This window comes from Chaetodon auriga, chromosome 16 (genome assembly GCF_051107435.1).
Source record: "Chaetodon auriga isolate fChaAug3 chromosome 16, fChaAug3.hap1, whole genome shotgun sequence".
NCBI lineage: Eukaryota > Metazoa > Chordata > Actinopteri > Chaetodontiformes > Chaetodontidae > Chaetodon > Chaetodon auriga.
In genome coordinates this window covers 14,241,568-14,256,181 of record NC_135089.1, presented here as the reverse complement: position 1 = coordinate 14,256,181, position 14,614 = coordinate 14,241,568, and the positions used below count along the sequence as shown (strand labels likewise).

The 14,614-nt window shown below is 41.4% G+C and overlaps 3 protein-coding genes across 7 annotated transcripts; all 3 read left to right on the top strand.

Moving 5' to 3' along the window:
* Positions 1–1,480: 1,480 nt before the first annotated feature.
* On the top strand, positions 1,481–8,036 carry spsb3a (splA/ryanodine receptor domain and SOCS box containing 3a). Of its 4 annotated transcripts, none has more exons than XM_076753072.1 (7): positions 1,481–1,753; positions 2,598–2,811; positions 3,274–3,454; positions 3,706–3,893; positions 4,306–4,408; positions 4,503–4,628; positions 5,109–8,036. In XM_076753072.1, the coding sequence occupies exons 2-7, from the start codon at positions 2,686–2,688 to the stop codon at positions 5,498–5,500; spliced, it is 1,116 nt and encodes a 371-aa protein (XP_076609187.1). In that variant the 5' UTR covers positions 1,481–1,753; positions 2,598–2,685; the 3' UTR covers positions 5,501–8,036. The 4 variants fall into 4 exon arrangements, with proteins under 4 accessions (XP_076609187.1, XP_076609189.1, XP_076609190.1 ...); XM_076753074.1 differs by having other exon boundaries at positions 1,565–1,753; positions 2,601–2,811; XM_076753075.1 differs by having other exon boundaries at positions 1,613–1,749.
* Positions 8,037–8,509: 473 nt separating this feature from the next.
* mrps34 (mitochondrial ribosomal protein S34) lies at positions 8,510–10,312 on the top strand. Its single transcript, XM_076752720.1, has 4 exons — positions 8,510–8,585; positions 8,879–9,257; positions 9,395–9,437; positions 9,794–10,312. The coding sequence occupies exons 2-4, from the start codon at positions 8,940–8,942 to the stop codon at positions 10,087–10,089; spliced, it is 657 nt and encodes a 218-aa protein (XP_076608835.1). The 5' UTR covers positions 8,510–8,585; positions 8,879–8,939; the 3' UTR covers positions 10,090–10,312.
* Positions 10,313–11,230: 918 nt separating this feature from the next.
* nme3 (NME/NM23 nucleoside diphosphate kinase 3) lies at positions 11,231–14,588 on the top strand. Of its 2 annotated transcripts, none has more exons than XM_076752874.1 (5): positions 11,231–11,329; positions 12,391–12,521; positions 12,672–12,773; positions 13,192–13,304; positions 13,391–14,588. In XM_076752874.1, the coding sequence occupies exons 1-5, from the start codon at positions 11,284–11,286 to the stop codon at positions 13,506–13,508; spliced, it is 510 nt and encodes a 169-aa protein (XP_076608989.1). In that variant the 5' UTR covers positions 11,231–11,283; the 3' UTR covers positions 13,509–14,588. The 2 variants fall into 2 exon arrangements, with proteins under 2 accessions (XP_076608989.1, XP_076608990.1); XM_076752875.1 differs by lacking the exon at positions 11,231–11,329 and adding an exon at positions 11,755–11,865.
* Positions 14,589–14,614: the final 26 nt, after the last annotated feature.

Sequence of the window (14,614 nt, the reverse complement as noted above, 5' to 3'; positions counted from 1 at the left end):
CTCCAGGAGGACAACACTGACCCATTGCACAGTGTTCACCTAGTAATGTACCAAAGTGAAATGTAATTGGGAACAATATCATAAAATATCACAGTTTTTACTCCACTACATTAATATATAGTTTCTTGTTACTGTTCAGACTGGGATTTTACATAAAGAACATATCAAAAGTTAATAAAATATGATGATGCATTGTTATATAGATTAATCTATCCAACAACAGTACAAGATGTAGATATGAAGCTTTTAAAGTTACAGTAGCTCTGCCTTTTAACGAACTGAAACATTGATAAGGCTTATATGTTAATTCATCAATTATAACAATCATCAAGTAGAAAAATAGGAAACTGACAGTGAATTTTTTTTTCTTACTTTGAGGGATTGGTTCAAACAAAAAACGAAAAGGTAACTTCATACCATGGAGACAGTAATTTTGGAAGATATCCACTTTGATATCCAGTTTGTCTAACACTGAGTGCTGAAGATTCATATTAGCTTTACATAAGCATTTGAACACATTTTTGCACAAAACAAGCACTGTGGATTTTGTCCCCCATAACTTACAACGAAAGTGCTTTCAGAGGAGATCTTTTAGTCAGCAGTGTGAACAGGACAAGTGATTAAACCTGAACAAGTGAACCAAAACCTGTTCTTGATTGTACTGAGGCTACCTCTCTGCTCTCCCTGTACATATTATCTGTGCCAGAGAAGCCTGTAGTTGTTTTTTGTAGGAGAAACAGGCTGGTTCCCCTCTTTCTGAAGCTACCAAGGGGAAAATTGGAAAAATGACTGAAGCCACAAGGGGAAACGGGGCATGAGTCCCCTTTTTCCCCTGACTCCAGTGTTGGAGGTGGAAAAGGAGGTAGAGGCTGTCTTGTCCTCTGAGGAAAATGACTTATCCTGTGATAAATGGCAGGAAGAACCTCGAGAGAACGGTCAGCCTGCTGTTTTGAAGAGGTTTGTTGGCAGGATCTGCATGTTACCCTCCCTGAGAGGGACATCGTGCAAGGAAAACTTGTCACGGGCCACATTTAGAGCCAGGGGCAACTCATATGTACTCAGAGACCTACGGTTACTATGTAACCATGTTCCAACGTTCAGATAAGTACCTGACTATTGTTTACAGACATACTTGAAAAATTGTGAACCTATCCTTTAAATACATTTATTTGCAATCATTTATGTAACATTTTGAATGCTGGACATTTACTTGCGTTTGAGTATTTTTCTATTTTGTGGTATTACTACTTAAATAAATGATTTTACCCTAAATGCGTCAACCGTTTAATCGTTTGTATGACAACACAACTCTCTGAAATGGGGCAAATGTTCTTAAGAAGTACTCCTACTGCTGATACATTGTTTTGCTGATACCCTTTAAAAATCTTGAATGCAGAGCTTCTACGTGTGATGGCGTTATGTTGTGACATTGCACAGGTACTTTTATTTCAGGAAAACATCGAGCTGAAGTACTTGGGGCAATACGCCCTCACTCTTCCGCGGCTGTACTGACCAGGAGTCTAATGTGAGCTGAAAACTTCCTGTGAAACACAGTTTGCAGCTCAGAGCCTGCCTGGCTGTTATTGTTTACGGTCAGACTAATGTAAAGTAGGTCATGGAAAACGGGAAGCGTAGCTATCTACTCGTTCAGTTGTCGTGAATTAACTATCCAGCAGTAGATGTCTTCAAGGAACGACGTCTCTGTGGTGTCGTCAGTGATTTTCCGTGAATGCTGGTTGTGAACAACAGGCAGGTAACGTTAACGCTATGCTTTAATCCAGTGCTGGTAGCAGCGCGCTGCTAACGGAAGCTAAGTTAGCTAGTTTATGCTAGGTCTGAATCTGCATCACTAGCCAAGTTATTCCGCCTCCGGTCACCCTTTTTTATTACATGGCTGATAAGCCACGAACACACGACAGTCAAGGGCATCTACGAGTGTATAAAGCTATATACACTTGTATAACCAGCAGCCTGACCAGAATTGTGACGCCTCTGATCTTTTTGTTTTTTTGCCTGCTAACATGTTAATGCATGCGTCGTTCAGCAGGCTGAAGACTATGTTGCTAGCGTTAGCTGGTCCTGTTAGCTAAGCTAGGTGGCTAACTGAAGCGAAGAAGGAAAACAATAATTCTGTTTTAATTTTATACTTGGTAATAATTTTACTGATGGTGACAATGATCTGTGGACCGGGGACGTTAAGGTAAATTAAGTAGATAGATGATGTTTGTGTAGTTATTATCCTACAGAGAGACGATGTCAATGTGGGATGCTGCGCCTAGCGTTGCCCTACAAAGTATCTCGGTGAGCTAGATTGCATTTGGTAAGATTGCCTATAAAGTAAGATGAATCTGATGAGTGCCGTGGAGAAAGGAAATGTGTAGCAAATGTTGCTTGTGTAAAAAGACATCAGTACAATATGAAAAAAATCACAAAATGTTGTCATACAGCTTATGCAGGTGTGAGTCTTAGTCTTTTTAACAAGAGTCAGAGGACATGCACTTCTACAAACAGCAGTCTCAAAAGCTATCCAGGTTAACTGCCTCGTAAGTCTTTATGCCTGTCCCTCAAGAAAATAATGCAGTCATTTTGTATTTCAGCAGCTGGACTGATGCTGTTCCTCCAGCATCTGGATTAAAACCTGATCTGACTGGCTGGCTCTTCTACTGGTGAGACTCTGTTGCTGCCATGTCTAGGCGAAGCAGGAACAGTCGTGCATGGCGATACGTTTGGGGTGGGATACGGCGGGATGCTGATGCCCGGGCACTTGTGTTGGCCTCTGAAAGTGAAGAATGGAGCTATGATCGCCTAGAGGTAAGCATACAAGGGCTGCTGTCTTCCCAAGGACTTAAAGCTCCAAACAGATACAGAGTGTCATTAGGCATCCAAGTTTTTGCTGGTGTCATATGATGCCAGTTGTTTACACTCCAGGCATGAGATTGGATGTGTCACCATTAGCAGGGAAAATGTGCCCCAAGGAAGCCGTGTCAAACTTACAGCCTCTATTTTGCCTTTGGCCATTATCAACAATGTGTGTTTGTTGATGATTATGTCTGCTGCTTGAAGCAAAAGTTTGGGTTGTTTACATGCTTTGCATGAGAACTAATAATTTTGTCCCACCGACAGAAAAGCAACATATCAAGATCTGGAGATGGATGAATTTTCCAAGGCAGTGGCTTTGTAGCAGCCTAACATCAGAACCAGTGCTGTGTTGTTACATAAACAATACTGCTTACACTTGCATTTGATCTTTCTGTCTACATTGTTGTTCTCTAGTACAGTGACTCAGACTCTGAGGCGGACTTTTCAGCAGTGATGGTGCCTCCAGTCCCCAGTGCAGTGCCAGTCACTGGAGAGTCCTACTGCGGCTGTGATTCCCAGGCTGAGACCAACTACAACCCTCGTCTGCGTGGCTTTCACCAAGTGAAAGACTGTCACTGTGGAGAGGATGACCAAGGTACAAGACAACTGCTGGATTTTAAGGGCTAACTAATATAGAATGCATCCATTTTATAATTGACCTGTTGATTAAGTGATGTCACTTCAGTTACACCACTGTAGCCAATCATGTTATCTTTTATTGAGCTCTGTGATTCGCTCACATACAGATTATACAAATAATGTTTTTCTGTACTAATTGATGCAAGGTAAAATGTCAGCTTCTTGCATCATTTGCCATGATTAAATGAACTACTTTTGATGTTTCAGAATTTGACTGGGTCTGGGATGCCAACAGCCGGTCAACAGCAACATTACTGAGCTGCGACAATCGCAAAGTGAACTTCCATTCTGAGTACAGCTGTGGTACTGCAGCAATCCGTGGCTCCAAGGAGCTGGCTGAAGGGCAGCACTTTTGGGAAATCAAGATGACGTCCCCAGTTTATGGAACAGACATGGTAAACCTCTACCCTCTTGTACTTCTGGTTAGTCTTTGCCTTGATGGATAGAAGAAGAAAAACTTATTCAGCTTTATACAGTATGTATTACGTCGTACAGAATCACGTATCGTCAGGTCCTTTCCATTATCAGGTGAGTCAACATCAACAAGGTCAGACACCCTGTGAAGGACAGTGAGGCCCTCTCAGACCAACTATCCATGTCAATGCATAAATTAAACATTCCTTTATATCCATAAATTACTCCCACATATTCTAATAGTGACCTGCTCTTATTACTGTATGTAAACACATTTTTCTAAAGAAATCCAAAGGTAGAGCAAAAGTTTTGTCTAAGGCAAAAGTTTAATTCATGAACAAAAGTTTGTGTACAAGCTCCTTTGTCTCTGAATGATTCTTTACCTCTATACAGATGGTTGGCATTGGTACTTCTGAGGTCAATCTAGACAAATACAGACACACGTTCTGCAGCCTGCTGGGAAAAGATACAGACAGCTGGGGGCTTTCTTACACTGGTAAGGTTAACACAACATGCTAAGATGTAGCAATAAGTGCTCACGGTGGTTATTGTGGAAATTAAACATCAGGGGTTTGTCTTCCTTTTGGCAGGCTTGTTGCATCATAAAGGAGACAAGATGAACTTCTCCTCCCGTTTCGGACAGGGGTCCATCATTGGAGTCCATCTGGACACGTGGCACGGCACACTCACTTTCTTCAAGAATCGCAAGTGTATAGGTTAGTACTAGTGAGCACAGCAATTTCGTGTTACATATTGGCTGACATATACACCAGTACCAATAATATCAGCTGACATATTAACCTGGTTGATTTATCAGTCTAGCTCTGCTGTATACCTCACTGTCAACATTGTTCATATGTAATGGTTGGCCAAGAATACAGAAGAACTCAACACTGAGCATGCGGCCTGCGGTGACTCAATGAGTGTGACATTTTATGACACTGACCAAGAAACTGAATTTGTTGAATGTGTCACATCTGACTGACACCGATCTGGCTTATTGGATCAGTGCTCCTCAATGATTAGTGTACAAAATTGTGCAAATTTACAAATCTTATCAATTGCATCTGAAGCGTCCCTATGATGTGTTTTAAAGGCAAAATTGAGAATCTTAATGGTGGGGTGAGTCATTCTGGAGCAGAAAGAAGATATTACACATGACCATAAAAACTTTCTAATCTCCTTTCTCCATCTAGGTGTTGCTGCCACAGAGCTACAGAATAAGAGGTTTTATCCAATGGCGTGCTCCACTGCAGCGAAGAGCAGCATGAAGGTGATCAGGTCCTGCTCTGCGCCCACCTCCCTGCTCTACCTTTGCTGTGCTCGCCTTCGCCAGCTGCTGCCGGACTGTATAGACACGCTGGACGTGCTGCCACTGCCACCAGGCCTTCGTCAGCTGCTCCACAACAAACTGGGTTGGGTTCTCAGTCTCAATAATGGCACCACAGAAGAAACCCCAGATGGACCTGAGCGCCCCTCACGCTTGCCTGTCCCCCCCTTGGCTGGACCGTCCTCCTCTGAGAGTGACTCAGAGGGATGCACATCTGACCCTGAAGCCTGTCAGAGGAAGAGATGCCGCTGGACATGACTGGACATCTCAAATCCTACCTCCTCTTAAACACTGGTAGACATTACTGTCCTATGGCATCTAATCTAGTGTTTCCTACCTGCCTCAAGCTTTCCTCAACATCAGTGTTGTCCAGTAGTGAAGGATCAGAGTGGTATGTAGGTGGAAAACTGTGATGGCGGAATTACTGCCTGCACGTTTTTACTGTGATCTCCTCTCATGCCATTCAGATGTCTTCATGCTCATCACACATTCAGTATCCAAACCAGCTTCAGTAATAAGTGAAGAATGTGATGTCGTTTTGTTAGCTAGCGTAACCTGTTGCCAATGCGTGTATGGGGATTAGTGAAATGGTGCAGGGGTGGACTGTACAGTGTAACACTGAAGTCACGTGTGGCCAAATTTTGGTGGTCATCATGGTATATTTGCAAAAAGGGGGTTTCAGAAATGGGAGACTGTATATTTTCTGTGTTTTCATCCTGTATGCAAATAATGTATATCGTTCACAACCGAAATGCTGTCAGTGCATTATCACAGTAATCTTTTAAGTGTTTCACTGGCATCCGCAATTTTCTGTTGGGTTGACAAAGTGAGAATCAGTGGGACACTATTTCCCATGGGTTGAACAGACAGGAGGTGACACGCAGGACCTCGTATTCTTTATTTCTTACCCACCGGTTACAGCTATGAAGCAAAAACTGTCAAAAATGTTTAGAACTTGAAATGTTAGGAGGTGGAATGATCCTGAATGTACTTTGCAGCTGTTAGTCCCCCAAAAATGAAAAGATTCCTTTTTGTCTCCAAACAACTCCTGCACCTATGGGTCCTCATTAGATACTTCTTGTTTCTTGAGAAACTTCCGAGGAAAAGTTGCAAGTCAAATATTTGTTACATTTACAGCAACATCCATCCGTCACCAGCTTTTGAAAATCTCCTGTTGAAACCTGATAAACTGAACTAACGAGTTTCTCTTTTCTAAAAGACGAGAGTAGTATATGTTGTTATTTAGTGTAGCTCTTTTAAATCTGATCATGAGACACGTAGGTCACTCAGAAGAGACTGCCACACATGTCAAGTTAACTTTTCATCACTGTTACACCTTATTGTTTCTTTTAGAGCTTTTTAAAAATGTAGTTTCTTTGATTGACAAAATATGAAATTATAAGCAGTTTTAATGTTAAACTTCTTCGTACTTTATGCAAGAGTATTCCATCATTTCCTTTACCAACTCCTCTGGACTGTAATTCATTAAGGTCGTACTCTACTCTAAATCCTTTTGGTATCAAACGCTAAGCCCCTGTAGGCCGAAAAGTTGGCTGCAAAAAATTATTTGTTCCCCATTTAAGTGTTCACAGCAGAAAATGAGTTTCAGTATGGTTATAGAAACTTCTCACACTGCTCCTGTAGCAGCTTAGCGTGTTTCTAACAATAGTAATTTTTTGAATATGGCTAAAAACACAGTGAATGTTACGCTACTGTGATCACAATTGTGACTGAAACTATAGTTAGCCACATTTTTTTGAATATACTGAGCATATGAAAGGACAGTAGAGAAGTGGGTTATGCTGCAGGTGTGGTATGTAATGTTTCTATGGTTGTTGTGATACGCAGTCACTTTTCAAGCCAACATGGGCTGAGTGATTTAGAGATCAGTTTAAGAATTAATTGATCAGTAATGACTGAAGAGGGAACGTTTCCCCTGGGTCAGATACGGAAATAATTCTTACATTTAGTTTCCTTAGAGTATCAAACCACAACAATATACAGATTAACACCATGTTTGACCCAGGTATTGAGGCGACACAGCACGTCAACTGCTGCCTCAGTCACTGTTGTTTGATCATGTTCTCTCCTCAAGGTCTTGGTTTAAGTAGACATTCATGAAGACTTAAGGTACTATGCAATACAAGCATCTTGTGTAAGAATGGTTTTCAGGTGGAAGGGATGTTTAGGAATGTCATGATGGAGGCACAGACACACAGACAGTGGTGAAGGTACCAGAGGACCATGCTCATGAGTCATGAGTGGTGTGATGTTAGACACGTAATTCTGTCCAGTTCTGTAATGATTTATCAGATGTATCTGTATAGATCTTGTAATGTGATCACAAAGAGGTTAGTTGTAGTCCAGCAGATCAATTTCACGTCTTTTTTTCACAGTATCTGTCTTCACATTGATGCATCCAAGCACTTTTTCTTACTGTTCTACTGTAAATAGGAAAAATCTAAGTGTTTCTTCTATAACATGTCATATTAATAATACTGTATGTGAAGGCCTTTACTCATCTTTTTCTGTATAACTTATCAGCATGATTTTCAGCTGAAAATAAAATGAATGCTAAATATGCACAAAGGACTTGATGTTAATTACCAAGCAAACTGGTAGCAAGGAAAATTCAATTTCAAGATGTCAAATTCTTACGGTCAGTTAAAATGCTTAAAGTTAGGATTGCTTTTTTGCTTTTCATTTTACATAAAATGTCACAAATTCACTAATACAATTTAAAAAAGACTTGTAATTTGACCATTTCCGGAGTGAAATAAACAACTGAGTTACAAAAAACATTCTTTCATCTGTTATGTGGTCAAAATGAAGCAAAACATGGAAACAGTTCGGTTCTACAATAGCCTCAAGTCTGTGCTAAAAATCACACCTGTAATCCATGTCAGTTTTATATAATATTACTAGTAAATAAATCATCATGTTACTCGCACTGTGGAGAATGCTTTGAAACAACATTTTGACCTTCAAATTTACAGAAAATATGGTTGACAATAAATTAGTTAAATAAAAACACCAACATTGATTAAAGTTATGATACAACTGTGGAGACTACATTAAACACAATAGCACACTGCTTTAGTTTAACGGGTATTTAAAAGTTGTTTTTAAAATCCTTATAGGTTATTAAATATCCATTCTTATCTAATTATTGTTAATTCATTATTAATGTGACCTGTCTTCTATTTAATTTTCCTCAAGCGGAACAAGAAATGCACTGCCGTGTTCACAGGGAACTCTTTGCGGTCGGACCAAGTGAGCGGAAGTTGTGTTCCTTGCCTAGGGAGGTCAAGTGGAATTTGACGTGCTCACATCAGGGACACAGGTATTTTTAATTCAAAGTATTTTCAGAGTATAAACATTGTCGATAGTTCATTTAAAGTTCATTGAAATCTTTCAGTCGTTGTCAGTGTACGAAAAGATTTTCTAACGTTTTTTTTAGCGTCCAGTGTGAGCTAACACTACGGGTAGCTTTGTTGATTCAGGGCTGTTACATGTTTGAGCTCTCCATGGACAATCCATGCTGACTGGTTTACATGAAGAAGTTTTTTTTGTAACCAACAGGTCCAATGGGTCCTTCAGTTTCAGATGTACATAAATCACTTAAATCTCTTGCAGGATAAACACCGACCAGTGTGTGTCAGTGAGGATTGTCGAGTAGCTCCTGTACATCACAGTCATGGTCAAGAAGAAACCACTTCGCCTCATCGCAGAAATGGCTCGGAAGATCCGTGCGTACCGTGAGCAGAAGTCCCGGCCACGAGAGTCCCAGAAGTACGCATTGGACTATGAGACGATGAAGCGACCGAACACAGGGAAGATGCTGCCTGTGCTGGCCTGGCAGGATGTCCGCAGGGAGAGTCGCCTCTTCTCCCTGCTGGCAGGCATGAGGATGTTCGGAGTAGGTCGCCTCTTCACCCGCAAGTCCTGGCTGGAGGACCACACAGAGCCCAGCTACTGGCAGATCACCAAAGTCAAGGTGGACTACACATCTGAGGTGAGAGCGTCCCACTGAGCGTCAAGTCTGCACATTATCAGTGAAGTGTAGGATTGATTGAAATGAACAGTTTGGTTTGTCCTGGGGGCCGAGAGGATTGCTGTAGCCAAATGACACCTGATTTTTGTGTTTTCTAGAATATGGATCATGGCAAAGTATGGGGGATCCTCACCTCCAAAGGTAAGATTGAATCCTGTTTATTCGATTTGAAAGCAAGGCTTGGCAATATATTAACTTATATTTATCTGTGACTGCAGTATGTATCTGTAACTACTATTGAGGTCACCAACACTGTGCTGTATTTTCAGACTTACTACAATTAATTAGACTACTTTGAGGCCAACAACAGTATATTATTTTATCCACCATTAATTGAAAATATAATGGATATTTCTGAACACTTAACAAAATAAATGAAACATGAAAAACTCAACTAAAACATTTTAGCGTATATAACATGAAATAGTAAACAGTAAGTTAGAATTATTCTTGAAATAAACTGCATGTAGTGACTTTGTTGCATTTTTGCTTGGCAGGAAAACAAAGTGAGGTTAAGGAGGTGGACAAGGTCATGTACCACGACTGGCGCCTGATTCCCAAACACATGGAGGAGCAGTTCAAGAGCTTTAAGCCGCTCCCTGAGCCACCTGTGCGCTACGTCGCGTACCCTCCCCTGCTCCGCGCCATGTTGCTGGCCCAGCACAAGAAAACATATGGCAGGGTACAGACCAAGGAGCCGGCCTTGCCGTTAAAGAGGGACATCATGTTCAACAAAGACTATTTCCGTATGCAGGAACAGGAGAGGAAGAGGACAGAGGGGACAGCGGTGTGATGGGTGTGGTTCTGAAACTGAAAATCTCGGACATTTTGGACCAAATCAGTGTTAACAGAAGTCATAAGTTCTTCTGTCCAAGTACGCTGGAAGCCCTCACCTCAGTGTCACACTAACTCCTGGACTCAAATTAGTTCTCTGCCATTTTCATCTGAAGCAGGCCTCTCTGTATGTAATATGTGTCTGTGTGATGAGTTAAATATTAAATTTGAGATAAAACATGGCTGCTATCAATGTTTGTTTTTTATTCTTTTGTGAGTGTGTTATAGAATCTTTCCCAGACAACTTCACTGAGGTAATTACAGCCTTCCAGCAAAGTAAAGAGAATGCACAGTAAACACTTAATGTATATATGACTTGGGACTGATAGTTTAACACCTTAAAATCACCTTTTTAGTACCAGCAGAGGAAAAATAGGGGCAGCAGATTTGACCATCTACCATTTGGGCAAAGACAAAGTTTAGTTTGGTATTAAAAGCCCTACATGCCCATGCTGGGACACTATGGAAAGTAATGAAAACTCTACAAAAACTAAAATCTGTTTTGATGACTTTGCCAAAATTAGAGTGATGCCAAGAAAAGTGGCTGTTATGCTCCTTTAGAAGCAAATTGTCGACTCTGACTTAGTGGTATGTCACTGTTGGTGAATGTTGGTGCTGCTGTCTTGGCATATGGCACTTAAGGACATTATTATACTTATACCGGTATACCTATACTACTTCCACATTAAATGTGGGACGTTATTATGTGCCCCACAGCGGAGGTATATGGCAGTCTGCATCGTCATAGCATGGTTAGTGTCATATGCAAGTCTGACGGCATCGACATACCTGAAGTCAAAGCGGCGAAAGGCTACGAAATTAGACGTAAACATGATAACATACCTATTTAGGAAGACGTGCTAACTTGTAAATTGTTAGAAATGATAATAAATAAATAAATAAATAAATAAATTTTGGGACTTGGGGTGCTATACTGCGAGCTAGTAAACGTTTGAACTCTTCTCTTACACTGGCACGTTTTGTCTTTCTCCGTGGGAATGGGCTTCCGTAGATTTTGCGTAACTTTGCTCCTCGTGAGCCTCGGAACACCACGTGCCCGCGCTTTTGGGGATCGTTCCTAAGCAACGTGCGTACGTACGTGCGTGATTACGTCCTCCCTCTCTCTTCCAGTTTGTTCCGTCCACCGGCGACAATGATCTGCCTGTTTCTGTCCATATTTGCTCACATCTTTCAGTCAGGTTGGTGTTTATGTCTGCTTGTACTTCGTGTATCGATAACAGCCGTCACTTTGACTTTCATTCTGGATAATATGCTCACAGTTTCCGCCATGTGTGAGCAGGAGACGCGGACTCGCCAGACACAGTCCTCGGCTAGCTACAAGAGGATACGTTAACTGGTGAATAAGTGGTGTCATGAAGCCTCCAGTAACTTTGACTGAGCTTTTGTAACTAATTTTATATTAAACAGTAGCCACGCAGAGTCGCTCGGCTTTCAAGTGTGACTGTTAATACCCAGACTGTCTGCGTTTTACTAACAGTACACTTACAGCAGCTAGTCCATGCGTCCTCACTGTAAAATAAGTTGATTCATCATGCTATTAATAGCTGGGGGGTCAGTGAGCTGCCATTGGTGCCTTCAGGATTCATGTGGAGCCTGTGAGCACTGATAGGCTGCTGCAGGAGGAGAGCCGCTATGGGGCCGAAAAAAAGGTCACAGCGAGATCTGCCTAAACTTGAGAATTTGGTGGTGAAACAAGCACGGATTGAAAAATCTGGTGAGACGCAATGTAGGCAGAAATAATCGATACTGAGCCGGTTGTGGCCGAGAGGTTTGTTGCAGAAACAGTTGTCAAAGTGCAGGGTTCAGGCGTATTTCCTGCTGGGTGGTGGTGGGGGGACTACATTTGTTTTTACCTTAGCTGTGGCCTGTGAAACGTAAAATCTAATATTTCAGATCATGTCATTTTTGTAGAGTTCAGATCTCTGTGCGCTGCTGCATGGGTTTTTATGTGTGTGTCTACAGGGTGCAGAGACTCTCTACAAGCAAAATTAACTGTGTATAACACAGATCAGACCGAAAAGCACCACGCAGAACTCAACTGTATCGTCTCTTTCCCCAGTCATCTGTTCACTACTACACACTTTTCTTTGCCACTATCAGCTTAACACATGATGCTGCCTCCTCCACTCTGTATCAAAGTGCATGCAAGTGGCTCAGAGCTGTGTGGTGGCCATTGCTCTTCATTTTAAGCACTTGTTGGGTTTACCTTAATTTTGACACATGTTTTTCCTGCTTCTAGGTTGGACTGGTGTGAATGAGCGCACCTTCATTGCTGTGAAACCAGATGGAGTGCAGCGGAGGCTGGTGGGGGAAATTGTGGGTCGCTTTGAGAAGAGAGGGTTCAAACTAGTGGCCCTCAAACTTATGCAGGTATTTGAGGTGTTTTGCCTTTTGTGCTCCCTTGATACCCATATCTCCAAAATAGTTTGTGGTCCGAATAAACAGTCATGGCTAATACAATGAATGAATGATATGTTTTTTTAAAATATTTTCATTGAATGTCTATCTTGTGATCCTCAGGCATCTGAGGATCTTCTCAGGGAACACTACTTTGACCTGAGGAGTAAGCCTTTCTTCAGAGGACTGATCAGCCACATGAGCTCTGGACCAATCGTAGCAATGGTGAGGTTCTTCCACATAAATCCACATACATCATACATGACTACCGGATAGTAAAGACTTTCAGAAAGTCAGAGGGCTTTTAGTTTCCCTAATAACTGGCATAATAAGTTATAGTTTGCAGTCCTACTAGAGCAGGAAGTCATCTGATATTGAGTGGAGACCATAGGTTGACCGATGTGGGTTTTTCAATGGCCAATGCAGATATTTAGAGAGCAGAGTGGCTGATGGCCAATATATAATGCCGACATGACAGTAAGAAAAAATGTGACTTAAATATGTTGTTTGTCAGCAGAGATATTTGACACATCACAGACTGTCATGAAACTAGAGGTGTAGTGATCGGTGTAACACAAAGGAGTAACTCTCCCATAATATTGCTCAGCATGTTGCAGTCATGTACGTCTCTGCATTTGTTCAGGTGTGGGAGGGGTTGGACGTGGTCAAGACTGCACGAAAGATGATGGGTGAGACGAACCCTGCAGACTCCCTGCCTGGAACCATCCGAGGAGATTACTGTGTGGATGTGGGCAGGTAAGATCACCTGATGGTTCGGTTCTCCTCCTCCTGAATGTCCTCAGTTTCAGTGTGTGTCCTGAACATGACTGCGTGTGCTGCAGGAATGTGATCCATGGCAGCGACTCGGTGGAGAGCGCCCAGAAGGAAATCTCACTGTGGTTTCGTCAGAGCGAGCTTCAGTGCTGGGAGGGCAGCAGCAGCCACTGGATCTACAACTGACCGCCTACATGTCCTGTGTGCACACCGTCCTGTAGGTAAAACGGAGTTCTTTTCTGTTAGTGTCATTACAAGACGGATCACATCGTAACCTTAGAAGACTTTTTTTTTTTTTTTTTCAGCTTTAGTAGCTTTTAGCCACTCGGGAGAGGAAGTGTCATTGCTGCTTTTTTCAAAAAAATTATTTTTTATATGGCTTTACAAAGCAGACCTACACTAAATGAGCTATAATTTGATCAGCAACTCAACAGTGTCTGCTTTTGTTAAGGTTTTCATTGTAGTTTTTGTTGTTCAGTCCAGCTCATGTTTACAGTTTTTAAGCAATAAGATGGGAATGTGGAGCAATAAAAAGGTTGCGATTCATGATTTTCATCAGGGAATGACAAGTACAAACAGCTGCAGTTAAATTCACCCTAAAGGTTCATTTCTGTTTAAAGTACAGAAAACATGTGCTGTGCAAATTATTTGAGTTTGTACTAATCATGAAATGACATAAATTGTTTACCAGCTCACTTTGTTTTGGATGCAGTTCTGGCTAAAATTTGCACATAACACAATATCTTCTTTCATCACTTGGAATAAGGCTCCTTGAAATTATGCTGAAAAATCAGCCATATGTCCATGTGTCTCCTGTAATAGTCCTTGTAATGAAAACCCAGCCACATGGGAGCAATTAACAAATGCCACCAACATAATTATTGCCTTTTTACACATAGATGATTTTCAGTTTCCAGTACCTACATTTAAATTCTTTAATGGTGTGAAAAGAATGTCACATCACATGGGATTACTTGAATGTAAAGGGTAGAAGTTTTAAAGCACGATGCTCAACTAAGGCTTTCGAGTAGGACCCAGCTCTGATTCTGGTTTTGTAATGTCATGATGTCCGGCTCTGTTTCCAAATGGGAGAGAAACTGCACTTTATTCAATGTGCTCATATCTTCTTTTGCTCTATGAAAGGGTCATTTTTCCAGTTGCTGCTTTTGTCATATTCAGGCTTTTCTGAAGTACCATGATGCTGTATGAACTTACATCGGAACTGTCAAAAACAATAAATCTGACCATGTTTTTTTTTAAATGTCTAGTCTGCTGTGATGTGTCTGTTTTGT